Genomic DNA, 24,961 nt, shown 5'->3' with positions numbered 1-24,961 from the left:
GATAGTGCAGAGGAAGTCAACAATCTATCTGCCACGTCTATACTTTTCACTCAGAGCTACAATTCACTCTGTTGCATTCTTGATCTGGCCTCCTGTACTGATTGTACACTCCCCTCCACAACCCCCACCACCACCACTCTCCCTGCAACTTCAATCAAACCACTCAAAGTTGTCCCACCTTGCGGCATTGGAGGTGCTTAAGCCCCTGGATATCAGGGACAGCAAAGGCCAAATGGCCTCCAGCTGCTGCTATTTTGGATGTTCTCTATCAGTTCCACCCTCAGTGCCTTCCCTTCAGGCCTGCAGAGGAGATCCTGGGGACATTGCCAGCTGTCCCTAGCACTAGCCTTCCTTTCATACGCTCACTTTCTAACCTTCTCAGGTTTGTGGGAGATCTAGGAAAAGGTTTTGGATTTGTGGACCAGTTTGCAGTCATTGGTTATTTCGGCTTCACTTACTGCAGTTACAACTATTCAGTTTTCTATGTGAGTTCATACAAATGGAGGGAGTACATTTTAAAACTCCTCAAAGAGAATGATTTTCCCGAAGTCTCATACAAGACTTGACCTTTAATGTCCAAAGGTCAAAGTTCTTTCCTTCCTTTACCTTTCTCAAATAGATGTCATGCTGCCCAGGCAGCTTCCAGTATTCCAAAGTTTTTGCCTCATACGTGTTGCAAATCTGTTTGAACTCTGTCCCATTTAGCACGGTGACAGTGCCACACAACACAATGGAGGGTATTCTCAATCTGAAAGTGGGACTTCATCTCCACAAGGACTGTGCGGTGGTCACTCTAACCGATACTGGCATGGACAGGTGCACCTGCAGCTGGCAGGTTGGTAAGGATGAGGTCAGGTATGTTTTTCCCTCTTGTTGGTCCCCTCACCACCTGCCGCTGACCCAGTCCAGCAGCGATGTCCTTTAGGACCCGACCAGCTCGATCAGTAATGCTGCTGCCGAGCCACTCTTGGTGATGGGACATTAAATCCCCCACCCAGAGAACACTCTGTGCCCCTGCCACCCTCAGCGCTTCCACCAAATATTGTTTAACATGGAGGCATACGGATTTATCAGCTGAGGACTTTGTGCATTTTGAATTATTTTTGTTAAATGTTGTTAGCTTGAGATGGGTCACTCCTGTTGCCTTCATGTCTTTCCCTAGAGAATGAAACAATAATTGGTTGATGACATTGGCAAGGAAAACATTTCCAGGATATAAATTATGTGAAATTTAGTTGTTATGCAACTGGCCCACGACTGACTCAGCAATGCGCAATACATTGTGGAGAGTGGGATGGAGTGATCTTCATTCTATATAAGCATGAAGAATAGGTGGCACCGAATGTGGTGATCAAATATCTATCTTTGATTATGTGAGCCTGCTTACTACTGCTGCTCACTGTGCTTGATTGGTCTTTTGTTGTTTCAGATTATTTCATTTCAAATGAAGTCCTTAGTTTTTACAAGGGGAGGAAAGTTGTGTTCAGTTGTTCTGTGTTTGATTATGTGAGGCTGTTTGCTATTGATACTCACCATTTTATTGGTTAATGTGGGATCAGGGAGAGGTAAACAATTTTTGGGAAGATGCTGAAGATGATGTCTGGGTTGACATGTGGATAATATCTGTTACACACGTAGAAACCAAGACAGAAACTGCTGGAGAAACTCAGCGGGTCTGTCAGCATCTGTGGAGAGAGAAACAGTTAATGTTTCAGGTTCAAAGACCCTTCTGTAGGTATCAATGTTACCTCTGCATTACTCTGAGATAGAAAACATAACAACAGTGAGCCAAAAGCCTGCTTACAACCCTGCCTGCATTTTATGCTGCAGGGTCATCCTCACCTGTTTGACACTATCACAGAGTCGAAATGACCCACCAGTGGTTTTTAAATTAGATTTTCCATGAAGCAATCAATCTTCAGAAAAGACCAGTGCTGAATATATTTTCAGCTCACAAACTATAATCTCACCCATTTACTACTGTGTGACAATTCTTGCCTTGTAATAGTTCTTAATTTCAAATGTCATTCTGCAGTCCTGCCCTGGATTCAAAATCATTCTGCTGAGTTCAGTACGCCAAAATGTCCAGAATGTCTGTAATAGAACTGCATTATTTTGCTGTCAATCCCATTGGAAGCTGGAGTAATTGAATAATAGGTGTATAGAAAAGGGATGGAGAACAGTGTGTTTCCTTACTACAAGCAGTCATGAATCAATCTTTCTGTTGCCAGTGAAGATTGGTTTGATTTTGTTATTCTCTGGCTGTGATTACCTTTAGCCAACAGGCCTGTATTGGCTCTCTCAGCCTCTGTGACAGCAGCCCTGGATATTTTTCTGGATTATTCTTCAACCATGTGAAGGGAATCTAAGGCTAGCATCAAAATGGGGTATTTGTGGGGCTGAGTCAACTACCCAGTGAGCCTGTTCTACTTTATCAACAGGAGTTTGACCATTTCGGTCCCTCAAATTCATTTGGCCAATAAATGCCCCGTATCCATTAATGTGTTTACTTTTCATTAACAAATCTCACATTTATAATTAATAACTGATCTAACGGAAGGAAGTCGCAAATTTCTGCTATTGTCAAAATGTTTTCTAATCTCTCTTCTGTAAAGCCCAGGTTTTAATTTGTTGATTCATGTTCTCTGGTCCATCCATTAGAAATAGTTTCTTTTTATCTACACCATCGATCACTCTAACATATTGCAAACTTTGGTCAATGGGGAAGTGATGGCTTAATGGTATTATTGCTGGTCTGTTAATGCAGAGACTCAGGCCGAACAAAGAACAAAGAGCATTACAGCACAGGAACAGGCCCTTCGGCCCTCCATGCCTGCACCGATCCAAATTCTCTATCTAAACCTGCTATCTATTTTCCAAGGATCTATATCCCTCTGCCCCCTGCCCATTCATGTATCTGTCTAGATACATCTTAAATGCTGCTATCATTCCCGCCTCTACCACCTCCACCGGCAACGTGTTCCAGGCCCCCACCATCCTCTTGTGTAAACTTAAACTTTTCCCCTCTCACTTTGCATATCTCCCTTAAACTTTTCCCCTCTCTCTTTGCATATCTCCCTTAAACTTTTCCCCTCTCTCTTTGAGCTCGTAGCTGCTAGTAATTGAGTCCCCCACTCTGGGAAAAAGCTCCTTGCTATCCACCCTGTCTATACCTCTCAGGATTTTGTAGGCCTCAATCAGGTCCCCCGAAGAGAAAGTGAGGACTGCAGATGCTGGAGATCAGAGCTGACAATGTGCTGCTGGAAAAGCGCAGCAGGTGAGGCAGCATCCAAGGAACAGGAGAATCGACGTTTCGGGCATAAGCCCTTCTTCAGGATTCCTGAAGAAGGGCTTATGCCCGAAACGTCGATTCTCCTGTTCCTTGGATGCTGCCTAAACTGCTGCGCTTTTCCAGCAACACATTTTCAGCTCAATCGGGTCCCCCCTCAACCCCCATCTTTCTAATAAAAATAATCCTAATCTATTCAACCTGTCTTCATAGCTAGCACCTTCCATACAAGGCAACATCATGGTGAACCTCCTCTGTACCCTCTCCAAAGCATCCACTTCCTTTTAGTAATGTGGCGACCAGAACTGTACGCAGTATTCCAAATGTGGCCAAACCAAAGTCCTGTGCAACTGTAACATGACCTGCCAGCTCTTGTACTAAATACCCCGTCCAATGAAGGAAAGCATACCGTATGCCTTCTTGACCACTCTACTGACCTGCGTTGCCACCTTCAGGGTATAATGGACTTGAACATCCAGATCTCTCTGTATATCAATTTTCTCCAGGACTTTTCCATTCACTGTATAGTTCACTCTTGAATTGGATCTTCCAAAATGCAACACCTCGCATTTGCCTGGATTGAACTCCATCTGCCATTTCTCTGGCCATCTCTCCAATCTATCTATATTTTGCTGTATTCTCTGGCAGTCCCCTTCACTATCTGCTACTCCACCAATTTTAGTGTCATCTGCAAACTTGCTAATCAGACCACCTCTACCTTCCTCCAGATCATTTATGTATAATACAAACAACAGTGGTCCCATCACGGATCCCTGTGGGTCACAATTCTCCATTTTGAGAAACTCCCTTCCACTACTACTCTCTATCTCCTGCTGCCCAGCCAGTTCTCTATCCATCTCGCTAGTACACCCTGGACTCCAGGTAATTTCACTTTCTCCATTAGCCCATCATGGGGATCCTTATCAAATGCCTTACTGAAGTCCATGTTTATGACATCCACAACCCTTCCCTCATCAATCAACTTTGTCACTTCCTCAAAGAATTCTATTAAGTTGGTAAGACATGACCTTCCCTGCACAAAACCATGTTGTCTATCATTAGTAAGCCCATTGTCTTCCAAATGGGAATAGATCCTATCATTCAGTATCTTCTTCAGCAGCATCCCTACTACTGACATCAGGCTCACCTGTCTATAATTGTCTAGATTATCACTGCTACCATTCTTAAACAAGGGGATAACATTAGCCATTCTTCAGTCCTCCAGGCCCTCACCCACATTCAAGGTAATAATGTGGGGTTCTGTGTTCAAATCTTGTCTCTGCACTTGGGGGGAAATTAAAATCCAATAAAAATCTGGGATTAAAAGTCTAATGAAGACCATGAATCAATTGCCAATTTTTGGGAAAAACCCATCTGGTTCACTAATGTCCTTTAGGGAAGGGACCTGCCATCCTTACCTAATCTGGCTGATATGTGACTCCAGACCCACAGCAATGGGGTTGACTCTTAACTGCCCTGTGGGCAATTAGCTGAAGGGCAATAAATGCTGGGCTAGCCAGTGACACTCTCACCCTGTGAATGAACAAAAGGTAAATTGCCCCGATCCATTTTTGTTTTCTCTGGCCTGAAGAGATTCTAAATCTCCTGTTTGTATTTTTTTTGTACTTTAACACTACAGTCATACAGCAGTAGTGCTGCCCTGAGCCATCTATACCCTCATTTCTTTAATATTTCCTTGCAATGTAGCCCTTGAAGTGCAGTTGAGTAACAGAGCCTTATTGGGTCAGTGGGTATGTCAGGGTAGAAGGGTACTCTCCCATCCCTCTTTCCTTCACCAGGTCTAAAGACTAGTTTGCTTTATGGTGCAGAGGAAGACCACTAATGAGTCTTGATGAGAAGAGGCCCTAAGTTTAAAAGACGTAGCTTATTGCATGATAGCTATCAAGTACACATTGCATTAGCTGGTTAAACATTGCTACAAAATGTAATGATGATACAAGTAATCCCCTACAAGCTCCAGAGCTATTTTCCCAATTTCCTGACCCCAAGGTGAGTCGGTTAGGTGGTGCTTAATGTTGTCTCCAAAAACTAACCCTTTAAGGTTAACCTACTACAACAATTATAACAATGACTCTACCCACCATCCAGCTGCTCATCGATTCTGCCCAGTAGGATGCTGGGGGAGATGTGCGGGAAGAGCTGTGGGGTCAGGTTGAGGGTGGGGGGTTGGAATGGCAGTTGTATCCCTTCGCTCTCTAACTTTACCAGTTGTGTTTCCCCATCTTTTGGGCGGTATTATCAAAGTTTATTGAGAGGAATCTCCTTTGTGGAATTTCAGTTCTTCGAGATCCTGTTAATGTGTTAGGACCTGAGTGACTGACTGTGTTTTAAAGAGTGTTCTTATTGATTCAGATAGAGCTTGGGATAGACAATTATCAAGCTGGAACTGAACCAGATATCCAATACTTCAGGTGTGGCTCAATAGTTACCTGAAGTGTCCAGATCTCCCCCTGAATGGGAGCGATAGGAAACCATCCCACCCAGTGGTCATTGGGTTTATACCCTGGGTAGTTCAGAGTAAATTTGGATGAAAGTCTGAACTTAACACAATGTGTGCACTTTGCTGCCTCAGTGTAATGTTAAAATGACCTGCTTAATATGGGATGGGAGTCACATACAGTCCAACCCGATAATGGTCATAAAGTCCTGAGGATAGGAATGAACCAGTTGGGTTTTGTAAGAATCCACCAATTTTTACAGTCATTTTATTTCAATTTATAAATAATCTATTTTATTATTTGCTGTGGTATATGATTTAGACAGTTGGTTTTAATAAAGTGATAACAAAAAGAGAGAGATTGCATTCATGTAGAGCCTTTCACATCCCCACTCCATTCCAATCGATGTACTTTTAATATGTAGTAATTATTGTTACATCGGTACATGTGACAGGCAACCACCAATCAGCAAGGCTGTATGGAAGAAGTGGGTGCACAGCCAGGGAGACCAGAATGATACAGATATGTGAATCACAGCAGGAGGCCATTCAGACCCTCAAAACTACTCCTCTGTTTGAGAAGATCACAGCTGATTTGATTGTGACCTCAATACCTTTCTGCCTGCTCCCCCCCCCCCCCCCCCCCTTTAACCCCCTCATTCATTAAGAACTCTCCAGCTTTACAAAGGATTCACTGGTTCAGGGAATTCATTCCATGGTTGCATTTCTGTAGAGCTCTGATTTGAATGAGCATCCTCCCTTAAAGAGTAGCAACTTAATGATGATTGTGTTTTTTTCCTTTCTTTCTGTCACCAGGAACACTTCACACCAGAATGCAGGTTCAAAGAATCGGTATTTGAAAACTACTATGTGACCTACTCATCCATGTTGTATAGACAGCAGCAGTCTGGAAGGGGCTGGTACTTGGGACTTAACAAGGAGGGCGAAATCATGAAAGGAAACCACGTGAAGAAAAATAAACCAGCAGCCCACTTCCTCCCCAAACCATTAGAAGGTAATCACTCAACAAAATTCTTGGTTTTAACTTGCACTGTGAGCACCTGGAAACAGGCAATTAACCAGAGATCAGGTTCATCTATAATCTGGTCGATATTGGTTGAAAAGAATGATTGAATATTGTAGAGATGCTATGGGAGCTACAGTTAAGAGGAGCTCTATGCTAGCATTCTATTAAAGTCTTAATTACCTGTTTGCTTCCTGACATCTCTCTGCTTCCTCTTCCAATCCAGAACCTACTCCTTTTTTAAATCACGGGGCACATTGCACCCCAGCAGTCACAAGCAATAAGCTGTTTCCATCTCTAATGCGTTGAAAAGTTTTGTCTGCATCCCCTCACCTTCTTTGTGTGGTAATCTTAAGTTAATAATCCTTCTCACTAGTTTATCAATCAGTACAGACGGTCGGACACATTTTATCCTCTCAAATCCATCCTTTATTTCCAAACATTTAAGAATCCTCGAGGGAAAAAGAAAGTCTCCATTTCTCTCTACACTTTTGTCCATGATTCTAAAAATTGGGACAAGGGGACATATCCCAACTTTCAATGAAATTGTGGCCAATCTGTGTCCTAATGGCTCTGCATTCAACCCCTATCCCTTCATATATGCAATTGGCAAAAATCTATCCATCACAGAGTTAAGACTAGATCTAGCATTAACTGTAGTTTGCAAAGGAGAGTTCCTCTTCCCCCACAATGTTGTGTGTGTGGAATTGTTTCTGAGCTGCATTTTGAAATGACTGTCTATCATTGTTGAACCTGAAGGTCACAAAATCTTTAGCAGCAGCAAATCTGAGGCAGTGTCGAAACATTTAAAAGCTCCTCAGACAGCACCTTCCAAACTTACGAGCACTTCCATTCAGAAGGACAAAGGCAGCATATACATGGGAACACCACCCTGTCCGATCCACTCACCATCCTGACTTGGAAATATATCACCGTTCCTTCACTGTCGCTGGGTCAGAATCCTGGAATTCCCTCCCTCAGGGCATTGTGGGTCAACCCACAGCACAGGGACTGCAGCGGTTCAAGAAGGCAGTTCACCCCCACCTTCTCAAGGGGCAACTAGGGACGGGCAGTAAAAGCTGGGCCCAGCCAGTGATGTCCATGTCCCACAGATGAATAAAAATATGCTAAGAAGCTGGAAGTTGATAACTTTGGTATAGGTGTGGATATGTGGTTAGAACATATCTTCAGAGAAAACGTAACAGCACAGTTGTAATTTCGGTTGATTCAGATTTTTGACATTTTGGTTTTAAATGTTCTAATGATTAGTTTATTGATCTTATTGTCATTTGGCTTTGAGAAGGTGATAGAACATAGAACATTACAATGCAGTGCAGGCCCTTCAACCCCTGATGTTGTGCCAACCTGTGGAACCAATCTGAAACCCATCTAACCTACACTATTCCACTTTCATCCATACGTTTATCCAATGACTTTTTAAATGCCCTGAAAGTTGGTGGGTCTACTACTGTTGCAGGCAGGGCGTTCCATGCCCCTACTACTCTCTGAGTAAAGAAACTATCTCTGACATCTGTCCTATATCTATCACCCCCCAATTTAAAGCTATGTCCCCTCATGCTAGCCATCACCACCTGAGAAAAAAAGCTCTCCCTGTCCACTCTATCTAACCCTCTGATTATCTTACATGTCTCAATTAAGTCACCTCTCAACTTTCCTCTCTCTAATGAAAACAGCCTCCAGTCCCTCAGCCTTTCCTCATAAGACCTTCCCTCCATACCAGGCAACATCCTGGTAAATCTCCTCTGCACCCTTTCCAAAGCTTCCACATCCTTCATATAATGTGGTGACCAGAACTATATGCAGTTCTCCAAATGCAGCCGCACCAGAGTTTTGTGCAGCTGCAACATGATCTCATGGTTCCCAAACTCAATCCTTCTACCAATGTAAGCTAACACATCGTAGGCCTTCTTAACAACCCTATCAACCTGGGTGGCAACTTTCAAGGGTCTCTCTGCTCATCTACACTACCAAGAATCTTCCCATTAGCCCAGTACTCTGCATTCCTGTTACTCCTTCCAAAGTGAATCACCTCACACTTTTCCACATTGAACTCCATTTGCTACCTCTCAGACCAGCTCTGCAGCTTATCACATCCCTCTGTAATCTGCAACATCCTTCGTCACCGTCCAGAACTCCACTGACCTGACTGTCATCCACAAATTTACTAACCCATCCTTCTATGCCCTCATCCAGGTCGTTGATAAAAATGACAAACAGCAGTGGACCAAAACAGATCCTTGTGGTACACAACGAGTAACTGAACTCATGTGATGGGATGCAGCATTATTTATTCACCATAGTTGAGATCTGGGGGAGAGTTTGGAATTGTTTGTTACAGTGTAGGTGGATCGCATTGTCATCCTTATGCAAAGTAACACCATGCTCTGAGTGATAGTGAATACGTGCATTTGATTTTGGTCTGTTGCTAGCACTGGTGGTTGTGAAATTGTTAGGATCCAAAGAGCCGGAGATACCCAGCACCGAAGCTGCCAAGCATTCGAGGGCATCCTTTGTTAAAAATGAATCTGCAGACTGTAACAGATTCCTAACTTCTGGTTTAAGTGTGTATGGCAACTCCAAAGAAACTGAATGTACATTGCCCTTTCCAAAACACTGTACATTCGGGCAGCTTTACAAAGCTCTGCTTGACACAATGGTCAGGTTATCATTAGATTTCTCAGATTTTGTCTTCCCTTCCTCTGAACTTTATCTTCTGGATCTGTCATTGGACATTAGCCTTGAATGTTTGAATGCTACTTTCTTGACGTATTTGTGAGCTTGAGTGGTGCTGCCAAGCGATGAAGGCTGCCCAGCCTTGCTCCTAGTGAGCCTTATGTTTCAGTAGAGAAGAAGATGATGGTACAGGGAGAAAGTCAATGGTCTCATAATCCAGAGGGCTTGGCTCATGGTCTGGGGAAGTGGGTTCCAATCTTACCAAGGGCAGCTAGTGAAACTTAAATTCAGTGAATAACTAAATCTAACTAGTCTCTTATAATGATGACCATACTGACTATGTTTGCTTAATGTAAAACCACATCTAGGTGGAAGGAAATCTACTATCCTTACCTGCTCTGGTCTATGTGTGACTCCAGACCCACAGTAATATAGTTGACTGTGAAATGACTGAGCAAGCATTCATGGGAAATTAGGAAAGAACAATAAATGCTGGCCATCCCGATGACACAATACCCCATGAGCTATATACATGACATATCTTTAAAAAAGTACAGTTTATGTCCCAGGTACATATTGAATGCCAACGTCATAGATGTGGGGTATATGTGACTAGTGTATATGGAGCATGTCCTGAGATGTTGGTGCTTGGTATCCAACATAGAGGTCTTTCAGAGAAAGCAGCAAACTGAAGGCACCAGATACCTGCTCGGACTTCCACATTGAGAGTTATCAATATGTTGTTAGTAAAATAGAAAGCTGAATCATCATGAGGCAAGATGTGCTTAACAATTGTTAATCCCTCTTATGGCATTTTGCCATCTCCTAGCGAGAAATGCACCAATCCGATTGTCAAAAGTTTAATAGATGGGGTGTGTAGGCCCTGATTTTGAGATGAGCCTCGCTAGTCTTCTTGTCCAACTTTGCCACACATCTCCCCATGAGCCATGTCACTCAGACTTCCACTAGAACATAGAACATAGAAAAATACTGCACAGAACAGGCCCTTTGGCCCATGATGTTGTGCTGAGATTTAATCCTAATGTAAAATATAGTAAGTTAACCTACACACCCCTCAACTCACTGCTATCCATGTGCATGCCCAGCAGTCACTTAAATGTCCCGAATGACTCTGCTTCCACCACCACCGCTGGCAATGCATTCCATGCATTCACAACTCTCTGTGTAAAGAATCTACCTCTGACGTCTCCTTTATACCTTCCTCCTAATATCTTCAAACTATGACCCCTCATACCAGTCAATCCTGCCCTGGGGGAAAGTCTCTGGCTATCGACTCTATCTATTCCTCTCATTATCTTGTATACCTCGATCAGGTCACCTCTCTTCCTCCTTCTCTCCAGAGAGAAATGTCCGAGTTTGTTCAACCTCTCTTCATAAGGTAAGCCCTCCAGTCCAGGCAGCATCCTGGTAAAACTTCTTTGCACCCTCTACACAGCCTCTGTATCTTTCCTATAGTAGGGCGACCAGAACTGGAAGAAAGTGAGGGCTGCAGATGCTGGAGATCAGAGCTGAAAAATGTGTTGCTGGAAAAGCGCAGCAGGTCAGGCAGCATCCAAGGAGCAGGAGAATCGACGTTTTGGGCTTAAGGGCTGAAGAACGGCTTATGCCCGAAACATCGATTCTCCTGCTCCTTGGATGCTGCCTGACCTGCTGCGCTTTTCCAGCAACACATTTTTCGACCTGAACTGGACACAATATTCCAAGTGTGGTCTCACCAGGGACCTCACGGCTCTTAAACTTGATCCCCTGTTAATGAAAGCCAAAACACCATATGCTTTCTTAACAACCCAATCCACTTGGGTGGCAACTTTGAGTGATCTATGTCCTTGCACACCCAGATCCCTCTGTTCCTCCACACTGCCAAGAATCCTGTCTTTAATCCTATATTCAGCATTCGAGTTCAACCTTCCAAAATGCATCACTTCGCATTTATCCAGGTTGAACTCCATCTCCATTTCTCAGCCCAGCTCTACGTCCTGGTAGGTAAAACAATGACTGTAGATGCTGGAAACCAGATTCTGGATTAGTGGTGCTGGAAGAGCACAGCAGTTCAGGCAGCATCCGAGGGGCAGTAAAATCGACGTTTCGGGCAAAAGCCCTTCATCAGGAATACAGCTCTACATCCTGTCTATGTCGCGCTGCAGCCTGCAATAGCCCTCGATACTATCAATGGCACCTCCAACCTTTGTCTCATCTACAAATTTACTAACCCACCCCTCAACCTCCTCATCCAAGTCATTGATAAAAACTACAAAGAGCAGAGGCCCAAGAACAGAGCCCTGCGGGACCACTCTCTGCCTTCTGTCAGCCAGCCAATTCTGAATCCAGACAGCCAAATCTCCCTGCATCCCATACATCTTGACTTTATGAATGAGCCTACCATGGGGAAACCTATCAAATGCCTTGCTGAGGTCCATATACACCACATCCACTGCTCGACCTTCGTCGACTTGTCTGGTCACCTCCTCAAAGAACTCAATAAGATTAGTGACGCATGACCTGCCCCTCACAAAGCCATGCTGACTGCCTTTAATCACACTATGCTTTGCCAAATAGTCATAAATCCTATCCCTCAGAATTCTTTCCAAACCTTTGCTGACCACAGACGTAAGACTGACTGGTCTATAATTGCCAGCGATTTCCCTATTACCCTTCTTGAAAAGAGGAACGACATTTGCCTCCTTCCAATCCTCCGGTACGACTCCCGTGGAGAGTGAGGAGGCAAATATCCTCGCCAGCGGCTTAGCAACCTCCTTTCTCACTTCCCGGAGCAGCCTATAGTCTGTGCATTGTGTTTCCATTGGTGTAGCTAATGTCTCTAATGGATAACTAGTCTTTTTCCGAGGGTGGAAATGTCAATTACTAGGGGACATAGGTTTCAGGTAAAAAGGGCTACGGTTAAAGGAGATGGATGAGGCAGGTTTTTACACTGAGGGTGGTAAGTGCCTGGGATACATGGCCAGAGGAGGTAGTGGAGACGGATACAGTAGCAATATTTACAAGGCACCTTGACAGATACAGCAACAGAGAGGTACGGACCGTGTAGAGGCAAAAGGATTTTGGTTCAGAAAGGCATCATGTGTCAGTGCAGGTTTGGTGGGCCGAAGGGCCTTTTCCTGTGCTATACTATTCTTTTGTTTCTTTATAACTCCATTTGAAAAGGTAATGTTCGGTCAAGTTTATATTTGTAACAGACATTTTCAACAATCCTGCTCTTCATTATTTATTCACCATATTGAGTTGCCATAGTGTTCTCAGGAATGCAAAAGAATAACTTCAACTGCCAGCTCAGATCCCCATGAACTAAGATGTAAGTAAGATTTATATCGAAATTGCTAAGTAGAAAGAGGCCATTTGACCCAACAAATCTCTGCAGGCCTTCATTCTCTGCTCAACCCATTCTTGTAATCTGATTCCTTGCTCATTCCCAACAAGCAACTGATGTACCCTTTCCTCAACCCAAGCCAGTGACTGGCTTGATATAAAATCAGATTCTACTGTTCCCTCTGTTGAAGCAGGCCATTCAGCCCCTTAAACACATTCTATCATTCCATTAGTTCGTTGTCAGTCTGTACCTTACCTCTGCCCATCTGCTTTGGTGCCATTAACCATACCCAACATAAATCTTCCAGACAAAAAATTCACTACACAATTCGACAACATGACAAATGAGGAAAGAATAATAAAGCAAGGGGTCGTATGTTTGAAGTCGTTACAGTTTTGATCAAACTGAATCCAGGTAAACTGTTCCACTGGGTCAGAATTTGAGCGTAGGGGTTATTTTGATAAAATAAAGACATGAATGATCTGGATGAAGGGACTGTGGGCATTGTTGCTAATTTGCAGATGACACAAAAGTAAGTGGAGGGACAAGCAGTACTAAGGAAGTGGGAGGCTGCAGGAGTTGGACAGGTTGGGAGATTGGGCAAGATGGAACACACTGTGGGAAAGTGTGAGATTATGCACATTGGTAGAAAGGAAGAATAGAGGTGGAGGCTATTTTGTAAATGGGGAACGGCTTCAGAAATCTGAAGCTCAAAGAGACTTTGGAGTCCTTGTTCAGGATTGTCTTAAGTTTCACATGCTGGTTCAGTTGGCAGTTAGAAAGGCAAATGCAACGATTTGTTTTGATTTGATTTATTATTGTCACACGTACCTAAGTACAGCCAAAAATGTTGTTTTGTGTGCAGGACAGGCAGATCGTAATATACCGTGATCATAGGGTAATTGTACAGAGCAAGGAATATAGAGTTACAGCTGCAGAGAATTTGAATTTGAATTTATTGTCACATCTACCGAGGCACAGTGAAAAGCTTTATCTTGTGAGCAATACAGGCAGATCACAGAGTTAAGTAGCATAGAGAGTAAATAATAGGGAACAGCGGCAAAACAAAAAACAGCTACAGGTCAATGCTAAGAGTTTGAGTCCATTCAGTATTCTAACAACAGTAGGGTAGAAACTGATGTGAAACCGGCTGGTACGTGTGTTCAGGCTTTTGTATTTTCTCCCCGATGGTAGAGGTTGTAGAAAAACATTGCCAGGGTGGGATGGATCTTTGAGAATGCTGGCGGCCTTTCCTTGACAGCGGGGCCTGGTAGATGGATTCTATAGATGGGAGGTTGGCCTTTATGATTGTCTGGGCTGAGTTCACCACTCTCTGTAACCGTCTCCGATCTTGAATGGTACAGTTGCCATACCAGGTAGTGATACATCCAGACAGAATGCTCTTGATAGCACACCTATAAAAGTTGGCAAGGGTATTCGCCATCACGCCAAATTTCCTCAGCTGCCTGAGGAAGAAGAGACGTTGTTGGGCCTTTGTAACCAGTGTGTCCACATAACGAGTCCAAGAAAGCTTATTGTAGATGACCACTCCCAGGAGCTTGACACTCACCACTCGTTCCACCTGACATGGATCTGTTGGTCCGATAGGCAAATTGGTGTGGGTCAAGAGTAGTGGGGAGGTTGGAGTTGATTAATGTCATGACCAGCGTTTCAAAGCACTTCATGGCCACTGAAGTTAGGGCCCCTGGGCGGTAGTCATTGAGACATGCTGCATGAGTCTCCTTAGGCACAGGGATGATGTTGGCCTCTTGAAACAGGCAGGGACAGTGGCCTGCTGCAGGGAGAGGTTGGAGATGTCTGAGAAGACCTCTGCCAGCTGATCTGCGCATGCTCTGAGTGCACAGCTTGGTACTCCGTCTGATCCCATCGCTTTCCTTGGATTCACACGGAGGAAAACTGATCTGACCTTCATGCAGTGACTGTTGGGATAGGTTCATCAGAATAGGTGTTCCCTCTCTGCCGGAATTCTGCTCAAAGTGAGCACAGAAGGCGTTGAGACGATCAGGGAGGGATGTGTCATCGTCTGCTGTCTTGCACTGTCTCTTTTTAGAACCTGTGATGCCATTCAGTCCTTGCCATAGTCACCGGGTGTCTGTCTGGGTCTCTAGTTGGATCGGTATTGGTCCTTGGTTGTCTTAATGGCTCTGTGAAGATCATACTTGGGTTCCTTATATTTGAGTGGATCTGATCTGAAGGCCACATGCCTGGTTTTCAGCAGGTTCTGTATGCCCTGATTTATCCAGGGATTCCTGTTGGGGAACACCCGGATTGACTCCCTCAGTATGCCGTCCTCCACACACTTGCTGATAAAGTCTGTGACGGTGGTGACGTACCCGTCCAAGGTACCTGCGGCCTGTTTCAACATGGTCCAATCAGCCGATATCAGACAGCACCAGAGTTGATCCTCTGCCTCCTCTGACCAGCACTGGACCTGTATCTGGAGTTTCCTGCTTTAGCTTTTACCAGTAAACTGGGAGAAGGTGCACAAAAAGCAATATCAATGTTAGATTAAAAGTTGAGATGTCCATTCAAAAGTCTAATAACAGTGGAGAAGAAGCTGTTCATATACCTGTTGGTACGTGTTTAGGCTTTTGTATTTTCTGTCTGACAGAAGGGATTGGAAGAGATTGTAACTGGGGTGGGTGGGGTCTTTGATAATGTTGGCTGCCTTTCCGTAGCAACAAGAAGTCAGATGGAGTTTATAGATGGGAGGTTGGCTTCTTTGATGGTCTGAGCTGTGCACACAATTATCTGCAGTTTCTTACAGTCTTGAGCAGAACAGTTGCCATATTAGGCTTTTATGTACCTGGATAGGATGCTTTCTTTGGTGCGTCTGTAGGAGTTGGTAAGGGTCATTTTGGACATGCTGAATTCCCTGACTGTTAGCATCCTTTTTCAAAAGGGCTAGAATACAAGAGCAGCAATATATTTCTGAGGTTGTATAAGGCTCTGTTCAGGCCACATTTGGAATATTGTGCACAAGTTTGGGCCCCATATCTAAGGAAGGATGTGCTGGTGTTGGAGGGAGTCCAGAGGAGGATTACAAGAATGATCCCAGGGATGAAGGGTTTGTCATATTAGGAACGGTTGAGGACTCTGGGTTTGTACTCAGTGGAGTTTAGAAGGATGAGGGGGGATCTGATTGAAACTTACAGAATACTGAGAGGCCTGGATAGAGTGAACATGGAGAGACTAGGACCCAAGGGCACAGCCTCAGGGTGAAGGGATGACCCTTTAGAACTGGGATGAGGAGGAATTTCTTCAGCCAGAGGGTGGGGAATCTGTGGAACTCATTCCCACAGGAGGAGGCCAAGTGATGACCATGACTCAATTGTTGGAAAAATCCATCTGGTTCACTAATGCCCTTTAGGGAAGTAACTGCCATCTTCACCTGGTCTGGCCTACATGTGACTCCAGACACACAGCAATGACTCTTAATTGCCTCTGAGCAATTAGAACTGGGCAATAAACGTGCCTGGCCAGTGACGCCCTCATTCTGTGAATGAATAAAAAGATAGGTTTTTGATTGGTTAAGGATGAAGGGTAAAGGGAGAAGGCTGGAGAATGAGGGTTGAGAAACGTATCAGCCATGATTGAATCATGAAGCAAACCCGATGGGCCAAATGGCTGATTTCTGCTCCTATATCTTATGGTCTTTTAGCACTAGCAATTAATAAATGCAGGAGGAAGATTTTCAATCCTATGGCAGTGATATTGTGGAACAGATTACAGCTACAGAAGGTGTGACAAGAAACCTTATTGTTATAACAATTTACATTTACATTAGTATTTTAAAACACCCAAGAATGTTTCACAAGCACAACCTTTAGCACTGACTGACATTAGGAGGAAGGACCCATGACACCGAGTTTACCGACTGTCTGAAATTGGAGGAGAGAGGGAATTGTAGAGTTTCGGACCCAGAGATTTGAAATTATGTCTGTTAATGGTGAATTAGAATCAGTGAAGGAAACTGTTCCAATTCACCATGGTGTGTGAGTTGAGCCACTCCCCTGAGGAACTCCTGCACAAATGCCCTGGGGCTGAGATAACTGGCCCCCAACAACCACAACCATCTTTGTATATGCCAGGTATGACTCCAACCAATGGAGAGTTTGCCTGCCGATACCCATTGATTCCAGTTTTGCTAGTGCTCCCTGATGTCAAGGGCTGTCACTCTCACCTACCCTCGAGAATGCAGCTTTTTTTAGAATGTAAGAACTAGGAGAAGGAGTAAGCCATTCAGTCTGTTAAGCCTGCTTATCACTCGGGGCTGGTCTGAACCTCAACTCCACGTTCCTGCCTGCTCTCCATAACCCTTCAGCCCATTACTGATTCATCATCTGTCGACCTCCTCCTTCAATTTACTCAAAGTCACAGCTGGGGGAGTGAATTCTACAGATCCATGACCCTTTTGGGAGAAGTCATTTCTCCTCACCTCTGTTTTAAACCTGATATCAGTTACCCTAAAACTGTGACCTCTCATTCTAGACTGCCCCACATGAGGGAACGCCTTTTCACCATCTACTTTGTCAATCCCTTTTAGCATCTTCTATCTCTCAATTCGATCTCCTATCATTCTTCTAAACTCAAGACAGTATCGGCCTGAACTGCTCAATCTCTCTTCATAAGGCAAGCCCCTCATCTCTGGGATCAATCTAGTGAATCCCCTCTGATTGTCTCCAATACAACTACATCCCTCCTCAAGTAAGGGGATCGAAATTGTGCACAATTCTCCAGCTGCCATCTCACTGATGCTTTCTGCAGTAGCAACAATACTACTCTACCTCTGTGCTCTATTCCTTTAGTTATAAATGCCAAAATTCCATTTGTCTTCCTTATTACCCACTGAATCTGTGTACTTGTTTTCTGTGGTTCATGTATGAGGACATCCAGGTCCCTCTGCAGTGAGACACTCTCAAATTCATTGGTCAGTGCATTCAGTGTAGGAGTTGGGAGGTCATGTTGCAACTGTACAGGACATTGGTTAGGCCATTTTTAGAATATTGCATACAATTTTCAAACTTGAGAGGAGGCAGAAAAGATTTACAAAGATATTGCTAGGGCTGGAGGATTTGAGTTATGGAGAGAGGCTGAATAGGCTGGGGTTATTTTCCCTAGAGCATCGGAGGCTGAGAGGTAACCTTTATAGAGATTTTTAAAATCATGAGGGGCATGGATGGAGTGAATAGCCAATGTCTTTTTCCCAGGTTGGGGGAGTCCAAAACTAGAGGGCATAGGTTTAGGGTGAGAGGGGAAAGATTTACCCTGAGGGGCAACTTTTTCACACAGAGGGTAGTACGTGTACAGAATAAGCTGCCAGAGGAAGTGGTGGAGGCTGGTACAATGACAACATTTAAAAGGCATCTGGATGTATATATGAATAGGAAGGGTTTAGAGGGATATGGGCTGGGTGCTGGTAAATGGGACTAGGTCAGATTGGGATGTCTAGTCAGTGTGGATGAGTTGTACCAAAGGGTTTGTTTCTGTGCTATATGTCTCTGACAGTATTTAGATAATAAACTGCTTTTTTATTCTTCCAATCAAAATGGATAACTGTATGCTTATTGATGTTAAACGTTATACACCAAATGTGGCCCTTTCATCTAACCTATAAGAAATTGCTTATTTCTTTACTGCAGCTTAGTCTCCCATCCATTTTAGTGTCATCTACAACTTTGGCCATAGTACCTTCTGTCCCTGAATCCAGCCATTAATGTCATGGCACCTTGGCAACTAGAAAAAGACCCATTTATCCCGTCTCTACTCTCTGTTGGTTTGCCAATACCATGTCCAAGCTAATAAATTCCCCCCAACCCCATGTGATCTTACTTTGTGCATGTACCTTTAATACAGCACCTTAACAAATGCCTTCCTGAAGTCCAGGTATATTACCCCTACAGGATCCCCATTATCCACATTGTTTGTTATATCTTTGAAGAACTCTAGCAAATTAGTCAAACATGATTTACTCTTTATACAGCAATGCTGTATTGTATTGTATTTTGACTTGCTAACTGTTATTATTTCTTCAATAGTGTATTCTATCAAACTCTGAATGATATACGTCAAACTACCTGCCTGTAATTTCCTACTCTCTGTCTCCCTCTGTTTTTGGGTAACAATGTTCATATTGGATTTTTCCAATCCACTGGAACCTTTCCCACATCTAGGACATTTTGGAATATTGTAACCAATGGATCCATCATCTTTGTTGCCATTTCCTGGGGACATGTCTGCTGTCACATGATGCCTTCAATCCCAATCGTCTGTTCAGTACCTTTTCCCCTAGTAGTGATAATCATTCTAAGTTCCTTCCTTTCTATAACCTCTGCGGTACCCGTTCCTGTTGGGATGGTACTAGTGTTGTCCACCATGAAAAGTGAAACAAAATATTAATTTAATCACTGCGCCATTTCTGTGTTGCCCATTATTAACTCCCCAGCCTCATTCACCAAGGAGCCAATATTGACTGTAGTTACCATGTTTAACTGCAATGAGGAGCTGTGTGAACATCGCAGAATGCTGGCAGAGTGGTGGTGTACAGGCTATTGCTGAGTTGTTAAAAGCCTGTTAGCACTGTTGAAGAAACATTCCATCATTTTACTGATGATCGAAGGCAGATTAATGGGGTGGTAATTGGCCGGGTTGGATTTGTCCTGCTTTTTGTGTACAGGACATACCTGGGCAATATTACTCATGTGGGGTTGCTGTCAATGTTGCAGGGCTAGAACAGTTTGGCAATGACGCAGCAAGGTCTACAGTGTGTCTTCAGTATTATGTTGGCAGGACCAAATAGCTAGATGTTTCGACACTAGGATTGGCCTCTTGCCGGTAATGAGGTGCCTATATCCAGAGGTTTCACAGAGCTGCACAACATGAGTGGGCTCAAATGACACTGAAATGAACAGAAAATTGTTGCCTTCTGCTGACTCAGAAATCTTATCATTACTCCCAAATCTAGTCTGGAATGTGTTCGGAAAGTGCTTCAGTGGTGCATTCCGATACATAAAGCACGGTCACCATCACAGAGATTGTTGGCCCAGACTTTACATTAATCAATCTGAAAGCTTTAATCATGTCTTTTTCACATGGGTTTGACTGGCAGAAGGATCGGAGCCAGCCTGGCAGAGGCTGACACTGGCAGCTAGAATGCAGAAGGACAATTGTGTTAGAACAGTACAGCACAGCACAGGCCCTTCGGCCCTCAATGTTGTGGGATCCTGCTGCATCTTAGTTACAGATTTCACCCAGACACTCCGTCCCTCATTCTCTCTTCTCCTTCTCAAAACCTCACTTCAGTTCTTTGAGATTCAAAGTTTGTGAGAAGATTTGTAGCTCGGGTGCTCGTTGTTGTGGTTCTGTTCGCCGAGCTGGGAATTTGTGTTGCAGACGTTTCGTCCCCTGTCTAGGTGACACCCTCAGTGCTTGGGAGCCTCCTGTGAAGCGCTTCTGTGATGTTTCCTCCGGCATTTATAGTGATTTGTATCTGCCGCTTCCGGTTGTCAGTTCCAGCTGTCCACTGCAATGGTCGGTATATTGGGTCCAGGTCGATGTGCTTATTGATTGAATCTGTGGATGAGTGCCATGCCTCTAGGAATTCCCTGGCTGTTCTCTGTTTGGCTTGTCCTATGATAGTAGTGTTGTCCCAGTCGAATTCATGTTGCTTGTCATCTGCGTGTGTGGCTACTAAGGATAGCTGGTCGTGTCGTTTCGTGGCGAATTGGTGTTCATGGATGCGGATCGTTAGCTGTCTTCCTGTTTGTCCTATGTAGTGTATTGTGCAGTCCTTGCATGGTATTTTGTACACTACATTGGTTTTGCTTTGAGAAAATATTTCCAGGGATGTGTGTATTGCAGCAAAAGCAAGGGGTGAAACTGTTTAACACTGGGGAATTGTGTTCAGTTCAGGGCATCACGTCTCAGGAAGGATGTGCAGGCCTGAGAGAGGGTAGAGGAAGGATTCACAAGCCTGGTCCCAGAGATGAGGAAACAGAGTGACAAAGACAGACTGGAGAAGTTGAAAGGAGATGTTCAAAATCCTAAGGGATCAAGATTGGCTAGTCAGGGAGAAACAGTTTCCATCTATGGAAGGATTGAGAATCAGAAAGCACTGATCTAAAGGAGGGCAGGGCAGGAGGAAAACCTGTTGAGGGATTAGACAAAGGAGCAGAATTAGTCCATTCAGCCCATCAAATTTGCTACATCATTCAATCATGGCTGATGTGTTTCTCAATCCCATTCTCCTCCCTTCTCCCTGTAATCCCTGGTCCCCTTCCCAATCAATGACCTATCTATATAAGACCATCAATCCATTAGGATCAGGAATGCATTGAATGTGGTGAAGATATTTTCAATCATTGCCACTGAACTAGTAATTCTAAAGATCCAGGTTCACATCTTTTCAAAGTTGAGGTCAGTCATCTCAGCTCCAGGGCACCTCTGCAGGAGTCCCTCAGGGTAGTGTCCTAGTCCCAACCATCTTCAGCTGCTTCATCAATGACGTTCCCTCCATCATAAGGTCAGAAACAGAGATGTTTGTGCAATATTCATCATCATTCGCCAGATTCTGAAGCAGACCATGTTCAAATGCAACAAGATCTGGAAAATATCCAGTCTTGGGCTGAAAAGTGGCAAGTAACATTTATAGTACACAATGATCATCTCCAACAAGTGAAAAGCGAACATCTGCCTCTTGGCATTACTGAATGCCTCACTATCAACATCTTGGGGGTTACCATTGACCAGAAATTCAAGTGGCCTCACCATTTAAGTACAGTGACCACAAGAACAGGTCAAAGACTAGGAATACTGCAGCGAGTAATTCACCTCCTGTCCAGCCCCATCTACAAGTCAGGAGTGTGAGGGAATCCTCCCCACTTATCTGGATGGGTGCAGCTCCAAATCCTCAGACAGCACCTTCCAAACCCATGACCACTTCCACTTGAAGGACAAAGGCAGTAGATACATAGGAACACCACCACCTTTAAGTTCCCCTCTAAGTCATTCACCACCCTGACTTAGAAATATATAGCCGTTACTTCAGTGCCACTGGGTAATTTGATCTGAGTGTGTTTGAGTTTTGGATAGCCTTTGGAATGGGACTGTGAAGGTTACTTTCTTTCCTGAAGTCAATGTTTCTGGATTGGTTGATTTGCATTGGTTAAAACAGATTATCGAGCAAAAACACCTCACCCTTCAGTTGTGTCCATATGTACTCCCTCCCACGCACCTTTGTCTCACCTTGCGAATAATCTACTCTGAACTGTTGTTTGTGTTTGTCCAGGTTCTTTATCAATGGCTCTGACATTGATTGTCACCCTGGGTGAGCCAGCAACTCCAATGTATATCGCAGGTACACACACACCTGTCAGACGTGTTGACTAATGATAATGTCCTCTTTGATTTGCAGTTGCCCTTTACAGAGAGCCATCACTACATGAGTTGGCGGAGGTTCTGTCCCGTTCTGGAACACCCACCAAGAGTCGAAGTGCCTCTGCAGTGCTAAACGGGGGAAAGACGGTGAGTCAGACTGAATCGACGTAGCTGCCTGGAGGCTCAACCCCTGTCCAGACAAACCACGATACAGATGCCGTCAACATATCACTAGCAGACAGTCTCTTTCTGTTATAAAATGATTCAGGAAACAAGCTACTAATGAGCTGGGTAAAGTCGCACTCCTATCAGCCTCTTAGGTCCTTCTGATTTTTCTGTCAGTGGATAAATTTTAGCCGAGAAAATGCTTGTGCATCTCACCAAACACTGGGACGGCCGATGAAACATCATTTGTGGGATGTGGTGCAATGGAAGGAATGCCATTTTATCCCATCATCAGATCCGTCTCCGGGAAACAATTCATAACACAATTCGCAACCTGTTCACAAGCTGAAAACAATTTACAGCTCAGCAGTGAACACACAGGCTCACACACACATTTACAGGCACACACACACACTTACAGGCACACACACACACACATTTACAGGCACACACACACACTTACAGGCACACACACACACACATTTACAGGCACACACACACACTTACAGGCACACACACACACACACATTTACAGGCACACGGGCACACACACACACCATTTACAGGCACACACACACATTTACAGGCACACAGGAACACACACAAACACACACATTTACAGGCACACAGACACACATACACACACACACAAACACACACAGGCACACACTCATGTGCGCGCACACACAAACTGACGCACATAGTCACACACACGGGCATGTGTGCACGCGCACACACACACACAGACACACAGGCATGCACACACAAACTCAAACATAACCACAAACAGACACACACAAAATGAAGCAGACCATATTTACTCCTGCCAGAGGAATGTAGCCACCTTTGGGTTTTACTAAAGGAACGAGGAATCAGTAAACAGTAATTACACCCCGTTCTTGGCTTAGTGCTGTTCAGTCCCACTTGATACACTTGCACCCAGTTTCTTTTCTTTAGTCTGATGATAGTGTTTTGCTATACTGCAGTTCTACAGCTTTTTTTATACTCCAACCAACAGTGATAGGATTACTTTCAAAAACTAATCAGGGTTGCGAAAACAAAATAAATGAACAGAATGAAGTCAGTGTCTCAGGCAAAGTGGTTAAAAGTGTAACTTAGAGCAATCTTGATGACAAGGGTTTCTAGTTTGTAGTAACAATAACCTTCTAGTGAAACTCTTAGAGTGCAGAAATCCCATCCATTAGCAAAACGCACCCTCGTGACTCGTTCTCACCTTAGGCATTTGCACATTGACCTTGTTGTGGTGGTTTTTACTCTTGAATAAACTGTGGGGTTTTGGGTGACTTCATTTTTATAACAATGTGGAAAGTCTTATTTGTAAGAGTCTGCCAGCGCCTCTGTTCATGTACTGGGCAATGGTGGCGGTTAGTGTGACTGAACTTCCCTTTGGGCAGTTTATCCTCAGCTGATCCCAGTACACAGTACACACAGGTTCTTACTATTCTGTCAATTAGTTTAGATTTTTATTTTAATTTCTCTGTTGCATGGGAGAAAGCTGGTAATAATGGAATAGAGTTGCATGATGTAGGATCTGTATTTTAAACATGTTGGATAATGTGCTCCGAACATTACATGGGTTATCAAGTACATGCAGTTTTCCTGCTTCTGTACTGGCCAGATGTTTATTGTTTGTTGTATACACCATCAGATTCACTGAATAAAAGATTTCTATGAAGGTCTGTTTTCAACGTGTCTTCATTTTTGTGAGTGCCTTTTGATATATATGTGTGGATTTGTGCATTTGCCGTTAGATTCTTGTTAAGTAAAGGGGTGGGTGAAAGGTTATCAAGAGTTGGTAGGAATATGGATTTGAGGTTACAATCAGATTAACCAGACACTTATTTAATGGCAGAGCAGTGGAGAGACGCTGAACAGGCTGGGGCTGTTTTCCTTGGTGTTTCAGAGGCCAAAGGGTGACCTTATAGAGGTTTATAAAATTAAAAGGGGCATGGATAGGGTAAATAGATAAACTCTTTTCTCTGGGCTGGGGGAGTCCAGAACTAGAGGGCATAGGTTTAGGGTGAGAGGGGAAAGATTTAAAATGGATCTAATGGGCAACGTCTTCACACAGAGAGGGGTGAGTGTGTGGAATGAGCTGCCAGAGGAAGTGATGGAGATTGGTACAATTGCAACATTTAAAAGGCATCTGTATAGGTATATGAATAGGATGGGTTTGGAGAGATATGTGCCAGGTGGTGGCAAGTGGGATTAGATTAGGTTGGGATATCTGGTTGGCATGGACGAGTTGGATGAAGGGTCTGTTTCCATGCTGTACATCTCTATGACTCAATGGCTGAATAGCTTTTCTTGTTCCTGGTCCATCATACCTAGAGTATCGTGTGTAGTTTTGGCCTCCTTATCGAAGAAAAGATATACTTGCTGTAGAGGGAGTGCACAAAGTTTCACCAAGTGATTCCGGAGCTTTTCTTATGAGGAGAGATTGGGCAAACTGGGTTTGTATTCACTGGAGTTGAGTAAGATGGGAGGAGATCTCACTGGAACATGTAAATATCTGTCAGGGCTGGCCAGACTGGATTCAGGGACAATGTTTCTCATGGTGCCCCAGAA

General features: G+C 44.0%; 1 protein-coding gene across 3 annotated transcripts in view; it reads left to right on the top strand.

Annotated features, from left to right (window-relative positions):
* The window catches only part of fgf13a (fibroblast growth factor 13a), an 893,628-nt gene extending 870,844 nt beyond the window's left edge, over positions 1-22,784 (top strand). For 2 of the 3 annotated variants that reach the window (XM_087991846.1, XM_087991845.1), the window contains 2 exons: positions 6,564-6,762; positions 22,245-22,783. In XM_087991846.1, coding sequence (XP_087847972.1) covers positions 6,564-6,762; positions 22,245-22,378 — 333 coding nt within the window. In that variant the 3' untranslated portion in view covers positions 22,379-22,783. Of the gene's footprint in view, positions 1-6,563; positions 6,763-22,244 lie in introns of all 3 variants that reach the window. The other variant, XM_043705197.2, reaches the window with a different exon arrangement.
* Positions 22,785-24,961: the final 2,177 nt, after the last annotated feature.

Source organism: Chiloscyllium plagiosum, unplaced genomic scaffold (genome assembly GCF_037043375.1).
Source record: "Chiloscyllium plagiosum isolate Xiang-an unplaced genomic scaffold, Cpla_swu_hap1 HiC_scaffold_11, whole genome shotgun sequence".
NCBI classification, from domain to species: Eukaryota; Metazoa; Chordata; class Chondrichthyes; order Orectolobiformes; family Hemiscylliidae; genus Chiloscyllium; species Chiloscyllium plagiosum.
This window is presented reverse-complemented; position numbering and strand designations above follow the sequence as displayed.